Here is an 11,250-nt window from a genome sequence, read left to right as displayed (position 1 = left end):
AATAACTGTACATTTTATTTTTACAGGAATCGTGGGAAAACAAAATGAGGCATAATCAGCTGTGTTGTGAGACACCACCTACTGTCACTGTACATGTAAAATCAGGGTCAAATAGATCACATCAGGCTAAAAAACCCATTAATCTGAAGCGTCCTATTTTTAAAGATAGTTGGCCAACATCTGAAAAAAATGCACATAATAGCAACAAATCTAAACGCCCCAAAGGACCCTGTCTAGTTATACAGCGTCAAGAAATGACTGCTTTCTTTAAATTATTTGGTAGGTTTAAAATATAGTAATAGTGGTAATTGTAAAGTACTTAAAATGAGAGAATGTAAAGACCTGTTTTATGGTTTTCATAATAATCAAAGAGGATGCTATTATTTTCTATGTCAGATTTTCTATCTCCAACCAAATTTGCTTTTGTTTTACTTAGTCCTTTTTTTCCCCCCCATTTCTGGGTTTTTGTTTATTTTTATTGCTTTTGGATTAGAAATAGACTCATCTAGCTTCTAGACTACTTAAATTCAAGTGTCAAATGTAAATTCTAGGCAATTCACTTTCATAGCATGAGTTTTGTTTGACCTAAAGTAAAATATATATAATGTCTTGGGTGAGCCAACCAACTGACCTGGTATCACTGCACAAGAGGGATTTCCCAAGATTTTCAGTGCTAAAACTGAGCAAACTGGGAAGATTAGTCCACCTAGAAAAGTTTCAGTATTATATCTGGAGAATATTATTAAAAATTAACTATGCTTTATCATCATGCTCATATGGTGAAACTGAGTTTCAGCTTGTTCAGATCATGAAACAGTGTTGCTTTGCTGATAAGCTTCTTAAAAAATAGCCAAAAGAAATTTCTTTATAGTACTTCTACTGTCCAAGAAAGAGAAGGGTTTTTTTTTTTTTTGAAATATGGAATAAGGTATACAGATTAGAATAAAACGTAGGATAGATAGATTCTGGTAAATATCTGTGGGAATGAATCAAATCAAGTACTGTAGATATTACAGTCTGATAGATTCTGGTAACAGGCTTCCATGTTTATAGAGGAAAGCAAGTGCCTATGAGGAGAACTGGGGAAGAGTGTTTACCCTGCTGAGAGGACAGAAATCTTAAAAAAAAAAGGGGGGGGGGCAAGCTGGTTAAGATTTAAAGAAAAGCAAAATAAGATGAGATAATAAGAAAAATATAAGCAATAAAAAAATAAATAGAAAAAGTTGAACTATGAAGATGTTCCCTGTCAAAATTTAGAATGCTGTTAATACAAGTTTGCCTCTCTCTTTATTAAGAGTAGAGCAAAAATATTACCCACAAACTTTTTTATTATTCATAACTGATCATGAGAAATAAGAGAAAATATCTGGCCCTACCATTTTAGGTAATTTAAGAAATAGAAATGGAATTAACAAGGCAGAAATGAATTATTCTCAGAAAATAAATACTCATTCTTGGAACTTTCTGTATATTTGACTACACTGATGATATTTCTAGGCTACAACAATATTAAGAAATTATGCTTTGTTACTTAAAATGAAGGAGGAAATGGAAAAAAGTAGATTTTCTAAAATTATATTCTGATAGCTACACATGTATTTTGGGAGTATACATTTTAGCCTTTTAAAATTGAAATAAGTGTTTTTGACCTGCTTTTTGGATGTTGATCTTTATTAACAATATCCCTAATTGACCCTTTTATCATAATACTCAATTTTTCCAAAATTAAATATTAATTATAAATAACCAATGAATTATGAACCTTCTTTACATAGACATTTTCATGTGTATTTGGATAATAGATAATTGAACAGAGATAAGTAGGAGGAGAGAAAAAGAACTCAAAACTAAAAATGCCCCATACCTAAAAGGAGAAAGTAGTAGAAAAAGTAGAACATATTTAGATAACGAGTATTCATTAAGTCATTATTTCGTAAAGACTGGGTTATCTTTTATCACATTCCATTTCCTCCTGTTAAAGATTGATTTGGGGAAGTAAGAAAGAGCTAAACGAGAGCTACCCAAGACGTATTTCTCGAAGAACTACTGGAATATTCAATAAATCAAACCCTGCCACCATTCCCCCTCCAGTCTGCACTATATATTAAGGCAAATCAGATGGAAAGCCAAAGAATAAAGCAATAGCTTTTTGTACAGTGCTTGTAATGGTAACACACCAAAGAACTAAAAATTATACCTTAAACAACACTGGTCTAGGCATTTTTGTTTGATTTCTAAGCATCATTTATAATCTTATGTAAAAAATAATTTTTTAATAGGAAACATTCTGTTTTTGAAAGACAAGTCATAGCTATCTTTTGTTGTAGATGATGATTTAATTCAAGATTTCTTATGGATGGACTGCTGCTGTAAAATTGCAGACAAGGTAAATTTGGTTACAGTATCATCATTAACCAGCATTATTATGTTACTAGGCTGTCAGGACTTTAAAGACCCTTATAAGAATTTTCTGTCTTATTAAGTTTATGTCATTGGGGGTTTTTTTGGGGGGGGGTAGTTAGGTTTATTTATTTATTTATTTATTTATTTATTTATTTATTTATTTATTTTAATGGAGGCACTGGGGATTGAGCCCAGGACCACGTGCATGCTAAGCCCATACTCTACTACCGAGCTATACCCTCCCCTCTGTCTTGTTAAGTTTAGAAAATGAACTAGCCTACATTTCTACTTCAGAGTGGAATCCTTACACATTAATTTTTGAAATTAGAATACAGCGTAGATTCAATACCTTTTATCAGTCTACGGAGAAAAAATAGTCTGAGATTTATTTTACTAAGCTAGTCTGTTACCTAAGGCAGTCTGTTACACATTTTGTAGGTAATTTAGATAAAACAATTCCCAATATTCTTACAAAGTAACATTAGTTTATCATGTTTCTTATTTAGGAATCAATATTTCATAAAAGAACATCATGAAGCAAACTTGACATACTGAGGATTGTGATGTTTCTGTACTCTTTAGATTTAGCAGAACAGTTACAATTTCAGCTTTATAAATGTCATTTTAGACCAGTTAGTCATATCAGAAAATTCAGCATGACTTCATATCACATTTAAAATAACGTGCTAACCGATAAAAAAGAGAATGGACAGAACACTAGCTCAGGGTTAAATAACCCACTAAGTTAATATTGATGGACTCTTTTATTTTAAGCTTAAGAGAACCAAAATAAAATCAGTTTTTTTTAATTTTGAAATTTTAATTTTGGAAAATTTCAAACAATGCGACTTAGAGTAGAGAGAATAGAACAAAGACCCTCCATGTGCTTATTATCCAGCTAAAACAATCATCCACTTACGGCCATTCTTATTTCCTCTAATCCATCTCCCCAAAACTGGATTATTTTGAAGTATATCCCGGACATCCCAATATTTTATCCACAAATAGTTCAAGATGTAGCTCTAAACGATGAAATCTTTTAAATATAATCACAGTGTCACTAAAACTTAAAAATTAACAGTAATGCTTTGGCTGTGATCGTGAAAAAAAAAATTAACAGTAATGCCTTCATATCAAATATCCAGTTCCTAAAAAGTTGTAGTTTTAAACTTTAGAATTTTTAGTGCATTATAGTAATTAGAGTTGTTGGACAGCAGGAGGCAGTGCCTTTAACTACCCAGGAATACTGTATCAACACTGTCTCAAGAGTCCTCTACTAAAAATTACCTTGAAAACTTGGAATCACCTTTGTGGCCAAACCTGTGAAGGTAGGATTAGGCATTTTATGAGAGGGAATCCAATACATCAGTATTATAACTTGATTTTAACTTAAACAGGCAGAACCTGGCAGGGGTCCTAATATCAGGCTAGACATGTATCTTCCTAATTATTATTTAAAGTATTTTTCCCCAGTGAAAATAGAGCCATATTCTAATTTCTGGTTAGAAATTATTTTTAAAAGATTATTTTAAAAAGTGAATATGGATGTCAACAACTAACTCAAAAGTGTTGAAGGAAAAAAATTTGCATATAGACATACATCAAGCCAATGTGGCAATGGAATAACGGTAAAATCTAGGTGAAGGATATATGGTTGATTATTGCTTTTATTATTATTTTAACTTCTCTATAGGTTTGAACAGATAGAAAAAAATGGGTTGTGGTTCAAAATATATTGGCAATAATAAAATTTAGGAGTTCATTCTAGTTGTAATCTTAATCATGATAAATGATCCTAAACTGTTTCTTACTGTTTATATGGATTACATAAAGCCAAAAGTAAAGACTCAAATAAATAGGTAATTCTACAGGAAGGATAAATAATGCTTTATTGTTTTAGCTTATAAAGGTAAATATTTTAAAGCAGTTTTACTTATGAAAGTATAGTATTAATATTAACTTTTAACTTTTTTCCCTATAGTATCTTTTGGCTATGACCTTTGTTTATTTCAAGAGAGCTAAATTCACTATAAGTGAGCATACCAGGATAAATTTCTTTATTGCTCTGTAAGTATGCTTTCTACGAAGTGATTTTTGTGATATTTATAATATATGTGATACCTTATTTTAAGTAGATGCTGTTTAAAACCTGATGTCTATCTTCGAGTAGGCTTTCCTGTTTAAAAACTATATATATACATATATATGTATTTTTTACTTCAATAGGATATTTTCATGTTTTTTTCACTGACCTCACCTGCTGTATGCCTAATACCTATTTATTACGCTGTATGCCTAATACCTATTTATTACTCCGTATTCCACTTGAGTTTGTATTGTACCTTTTACATTTTTCAGAGTGCTCCATAAAAGTTATTCCAGATTCTCCTCTTTTGGACTTAGGGTTTTTTAAGAGCCAGAATATTCTCTTTGAAATTTCCAGTTGTTACATATTAAAAATCATTATCATTATTGTCCTTTTACATTGAACAGCTTGTGGAAAGTGCTCTATACATACTCATTGTGGATTTATGTCTATAACAGGAGTAATTTATATCTGATACCTTTAGTATCCATTGACTGTTTTACTTAACACACTGAACTTTGACCAAGGAATAGAGTTTGTTTCCCAGTTCTTTCATTGTCTTTATATTAGATAATTCACACTAGCTTGTGATCTGTTAAATGGTTTTAATGACATGGCTTTCCAATCTGTAGGTCAGAATTCTGCTAGAATCATTATAATTTAAGAATATCTATCTCAAAAAAAAAAAAAAAGAATATCTACCTCAATCTCAAAACCTTTTCTACCCAGTACCTGAATGTAATGCTGCAGTTTGGAATATATGCATATATTTTTAGGTACTTTATTAGGGAACTACATATGAAAATATTTAAGTTGAATACTGCAACAACTGTTAGCACTGAAGAATAACTTTTTATTCAAAATCTGTTTAATCAGAGTCAAAGAGTGATTCAAGAAATAGGACTAGAAGAAACTGATCTCTGCACATATTCAGGAGACACATTTCCCCCATGCATAGGAAAAAATGAACTCAGTATAAAATTTGGTGATTGCTAAATTGAGGGGATATAATAGTATTAGCTAATATTGAGCAATATGTGCAAGGTACCACAAAGCTGTTTTCTGTAAGCTCATTTAATCTTCCCTATGAGATACAATTTTAAATTATCTCCATTTTACAAATAGGGAAATTGAGACTTAGGAATCTTAAGTACTTTCCAAGATCACAAGTCATATTGCTGTCTTCAATTCACAAATCTTTTATTCTCTATTAATCTCACTCTGTATTTTTCATTATACACATAGTCTTTGTCTCGAGGTACACTTTCAATGTGTCTATTTTTTTGAACATCTGGAATAATTATAACTGTTTTAATAATAATAACTGTCTGTTACTTCTACCATGTGTGTCAGTTTTATTTAATTGATAATTCTTATTACCATGTTTTTCTGCTTTTGTGCATGCCTGATCCCCCTCAGGTATCTGAATGTGGGGAAAGACCACCAGAAGAGATTAGAGGAAACAGTGCCTAACATTTACGCAGGGCTGGAAATAGTGCCTGTTTCCACTAGCCAGACTGAAAAAACTTACAGTTCACACTGAGTAATTCAGTACTGAGTAGAGTACTTAGGAATGTCTTGCCTTAGTGGGGAGTAATTAGCCCCAGACTGAACATTGCTGCAGATCCACCTAACAGATCATGAAAGCGGGACCTGAAAGGATCAGATTGTTTCCAAATAACTGCATTCTAGGACAAAGCTCAAGATTTATAGGGAATCAAAAATATCTAGAACTCAACGAAGTGAAATTCACTGAATCTCTATTTTGAGCTACATTTTTAAAATTATGAATAAGGTTGAACATCTTTTATGTGTTTAATAAGCAGTTTGGTTTTTTGTGTGTGTATGTGCGTGAACTGTCTATTCCTGTCCTTATCCATTTCTTCTTTGAGTTGTTGGTCTTCTTTGTTAGGTATCTGGCTAATACAGTTGAAGAAGATGAAGAAGAAGCCAAATATGAAATTTTTCCATGGGCTTTAGGGAAAAACTGGAGAAAATTGTTCCCTGATTTCTTAAAGTTAAGGGATCAACTCTGGGATAGAATTGACTATAGGGCTATTGTAAGCAGGCGATGCTGTGAGGAGGTAAGATTTTAAAATACTTTATATATGTAATCTCTGTCTTCTATTTATGTAGTTTTTCTTGTCTTGTTTTTTAATGTGCTTCTAATGGTTCATATTTTGTATGTGAAGGGTAAACCATTAACCTTGATGGTTACCATGAATACAATTTGTGTATTACAGTGTTGATGTTTTAATTTTATACCATAATAATTAAAAATTATCATTTCTATTTTTCAGAGCAGCCTACTTCTGTACTAGTTTTATTTTAGTGTGTTTCTTTTGTCTAAAAGATCACCAATATATTGGGAAAGAAAAGTGTGCACATTCTAAAATACTTTATGTTAATAACACTGGAGCATAATAATAATGTTCATTTAAGTATATGAAATTTCAAATTCCCAAAGTTGAAATGTGAACTGTATGATATAAAATTTAAATAAGTTTAAAAACTGTACCTCTTTTTACATAGAATACATAAAGTAAGTTTTCTTGATGCCAGATTCTATTAATAAAAAGCAGAAAGACACTAAAAATTAAAAGATCAGTTACTTTATCAAATGTTCTGGTTTTCAATAAAGAAGGCTAATGTTTCAAACTAAAAACTTTTGGAGTAGAATATTAATTGGAAGTCAGTGATCACTGTAAGCCAGTACTAGTTCAGAAAAGTTTGTTAAATGTGGGCTAGATATGCTGTAATTAAATGAAGTCATATCCAGTTAAATGACTACAGGCCAAAGGAGCTAATGAATGGTTTAGTGTCAAACCTGAAGCAGGAATTTAGAACTGTCACAGAACTTTGCCTAGAACTAATCTTGTTAGCTTTATTTATTAATGAGATGAAGATATTACCAGTTATGCATATTTGTGGATTAAGTTAGGATTGTTGAATGTTGGAGGGAATGCAAGGATTCAGAAATAACTTAGGAGACTGTACAGCAGGTCAAGTCTTTACAAGATTATGTTCAATAGAAAAATGTGAGAAGTTGGGTGTGAATGACCCCCTACACCACCACCACCAAATTAATGGATCTTCGTTAAAGGATTTAAATTACTCATTCCAATTACAGGACATTGAAAAAGCCCTGTACTGTTATTTATTGTTACTACCTCCCCAGGTCAGGAGTGGGTAATTTGCACACCTGTTGCCATCCTTGGTGTGACAGTGGGCCTTATTTGAACGCTGATTTTTTTCAAAGTAAATGTTTCTAGCCCCATGGAACACTCAGCTAAGAGCATGGAGAGGGCACCAGGGGCAAGAGGCCAGGAAAGGCAGTGCTCATCATGGTAGACTGCCCACTCACTCCTAAGATACAACAACTAGCATTTTAACTACAACAACTTTAAGTTACTCTGTTGGAGCTGGAATCACCTCAGTTGCTGGCACCAGACTGTCTTAAGAATCAGAGAATTATGTGCCTTAATGACATATGTGTAAAAGACTACAAAGTTTTAAACACCTAGATACTCTATTGTGTAATAGGATTCACAGAAAAGTTTAGTTTCTCAAGGCTTCAACACTAAGAACTACAGATCTCTCCCCTTATTCCAGATCTGCATATCTAATTTCCTATTTATATTTCATTGTCTAGTAGATACCTCAGACTTAACATACTGGAAATTGAGTTTCTGATTCCCCCACGTAGACTTCCACACTTCCTCCTCCTGCAATTTTCCACATGTTAATAAATGGTAACTTTATCATTCTAGTTGTTCAGGCAAAAAAAACTGTCACCTAGACTTTTTATTTCACATCTATACCTTAAATATCCAGCATCCTACCATTTCTCACCACCCCCACCGCTAAACCCTACTTTGATTGTCATTTCTTGCCTCAACTATTACCATAACTTTCCAGATAGTCTCCCTTACAATCTTTCTCCCCTATAGTCTAGATACAGTAGCCAAAGTAAATCTTTTAGAAAATCAAATCATGTCTCCTCTACTCAAAAGCCTCCAGAGGCTTCCCATCTCACATAGGGTAAAAGACAAAGTTCTTATAGCTCTGCATGGTAGGCCAGCTCTCCTCCCTTATCTCTTTGAATTCATCTGCCATCCTTGCTCACTCCACTCCAGCCACTCTGGCCTTGCTATTCCTCAGATGCACCAAGAACACTCCCATCTCAGGGTCTTTGCACTTGCCAATCCTATTATCTGGAATGCTTTCCCCCCAGTTATTAGTATGCTTCAGTTCCTCACTTCATACAGGACTCTGCTTAAACACCTCCACAGAGAAACCTTTTCCTACCACCCTATATTGAGTAGAGTCTACCTCAAAGGAATAAAAATTGAAGAGTTCAGAAATAAGCCCTCACGTTTATGTTCAATTGGCTTTTGACAAGGGTGCCAAGAAAATTCAATGGGGAAAGAATATTCTTTTCAGCAAATGGTGCTGGAAAAATTGGATGTCGAAATGCAAGAGAATGCACTTGGAATACTTCATATTATATATAAAAACTAACTCAAAATGCATCAAATATCTAGGTTTAAGAGCTAAAAACCTTAAAAGATTCTTAAAACAGAGGTGCATCTTCATGACCTTGGATTAGGTTTCTTAGATTTAATACCAGAAACAAAAGTGATAAAAGAAAATATAGATGAAATGGACATCATCAAAATTTAAAACTTTTGTTCTTCAAAGGACGCCATTAAGAAAGTGAAGAGACAGCCCACAAACTGGGAGAAAATTTTTGATATCATCTATCCTATAAGGAACTTATGTCTAGAATATATAAAGAGCTCTTATAACCCAGCCTAAAAAGACAACCCAATATTTTAAAGGGCAAAGGATCTGAATAGGTATTTCTCCAAAAAAGCTATACAAATGTGCAAAAAAGCACATGAAAACATGCTCAGCATCATTAGCCATCAGAAGAATGTAAAATCAAAACCACAAGGAGATACCACTTTACACCCACTAACATGGATATAATAATTTTTAAAAAGAAAATAAGAAGTGTTGGGAAGAATGTGGAGAAATTGGAATCCTCATACACTTCTGGTGGGGAATGTAAAGTCATGTAATTGCTTTGGAAACCGTCTGGTAGTTCCTCAAAAGGCATAAAGTTACTGTATGACACAGCAATTCCACTCCTAGTTCTATACCCAAAAGAAATGAAACTGTCCACACAAAAACTTGTACATGAATGTTCATAGCAGCTTTATTTATAATAGTCAAGTCATTAGTTGTGAAAACAACCCAAAGCCCATCAACTAATAAATGGATAGCCAAATATCTATACAATGATACCTTACTAGGCAATTAAGAGGAATGAAGTATTGATACATGCTGCAACATGGATGAACCCTGAAAACATTGTGCTATGTGAAAGAAGTCAGTCACAGAGGACCACATCTTGTATGATTCCATTCATATCAACTGTGCCGAATAGATATCCAAAGAGACAGAATGTGGTTGCCTGAAGCTGAAGGGAGGAATGGAGTGTGACTGCTTTCCTTATGGAGTGATGAAAATGTTCTAAAATTGTCTATGGTAATGGTTGTGCAGGCCTGCATATATCAAAAGCCATTGAACTTTATAGTTTAAAAGAATGAAATGTCTGGTATTTGAGTTATATCTCAATAAAGCTGTTAAAGTAGCAAGTAGCACCTCCCACTATTACTCTGTATTTCTTTTCCTGGTTTTCCTCATAGCGCTTAACCACTGTATAACATATTCTGTTTTACTTATTTATCTTCCCAATGTCCACTTCCCCCTATTAGTATATAAATTCCAAGAAGGTGTTTATTTTGTGCTTATTGCATCTACAGTGCCTAAAACAGTGCCTGACTTTAAATAGGTACACAGTAAATATTGCCGACTGACAGAATGAATGGAACTTAAAGCTTCTGATTCTTTTTCATACTTCTTATTCCATGAAATGAAAACTATAAAACAACTCTTCACTGAGTTTACTTAGCATTGCCCCTTATCCAGGTAGATAAGCTTCTTGTTGTTTTTGTTGTTGTTGGCTATTCCAGCCAGGTACATTTGCATCTTGTTGGTGTATGAAAAAAGGAATTACCTAGTAGATTTTATCCTTGTTCTCTTAAGTATTCATTTAACAGCTAATTTGTGAGTTAGACACCAAGTTCAGTGTCATAAGGGTTTATTATAAAGAAGTATTACATCATCCTTGCCCTGAAGTTTGTTGCATTATGATAGCGAGACATGCTGTTAGAAATTTAGTTAAGTATTCTATGCAGTTATTAAGAGCCCAGTACTGGCATACTGCCAACTAATTTTTCAGTCATGTATCCTAAAATAAACTCAAGTTATGATAGTAGCTACAAACTGGCTTACAGTAATAATACTCTATATTTGCATTGTCTTTATAAATTTATATTTTCATGTAAATTATCTTATCCTCACAAAAATACCTGTGAGGGTTGTAGCATTCTTATTTTATAGCTAATGAAACTGAGGACCAAGGAAGCTGAGATTTACTCAAGATCATAGATCAATTAAGTGGCAGAGCCAGAATTTGACTTCACATCTAATGAATTCCCAGTGTTCTGTTTTCTCTGACATCTAGGTTAGTTCATATCTCTCACATTGGTTAGTTTAGAAAATGCATTTATATCTATTATTTTATCTCAGGAATTAAATAACATAAGTATTCTCTCCATTTTTCAGATGAAGTTTGGCTTAGAAAGGTTATGACTTTTCTGTGGTCACTTACTAAGTGTTATGTTCTCTGG

General features: G+C 33.1%; 1 protein-coding gene across 1 annotated transcript in view; it reads left to right on the top strand.

Annotated features, from left to right (window-relative positions):
* SPDYA (speedy/RINGO cell cycle regulator family member A) overlaps positions 1–11,250 on the top strand; it is a 22,050-nt gene continuing 10,800 nt past the window's right edge. The window contains exons 1-4 of the mRNA XM_064494650.1: positions 1–279; positions 2,328–2,386; positions 4,385–4,470; positions 6,402–6,573. Coding sequence (XP_064350720.1) covers positions 45–279; positions 2,328–2,386; positions 4,385–4,470; positions 6,402–6,573 — 552 coding nt within the window. The 5' untranslated portion in view covers positions 1–44. The remainder of the gene's footprint in view (positions 280–2,327; positions 2,387–4,384; positions 4,471–6,401; positions 6,574–11,250) is intronic.

This window comes from Camelus dromedarius, chromosome 15 (assembly GCF_036321535.1).
Source record: "Camelus dromedarius isolate mCamDro1 chromosome 15, mCamDro1.pat, whole genome shotgun sequence".
In the NCBI taxonomy this organism is placed as follows: Eukaryota; Metazoa; Chordata; class Mammalia; order Artiodactyla; family Camelidae; genus Camelus; species Camelus dromedarius.
Note: the sequence above shows the minus strand (reverse complement) of the source record. Positions and strands in the feature narration are given on the sequence as shown.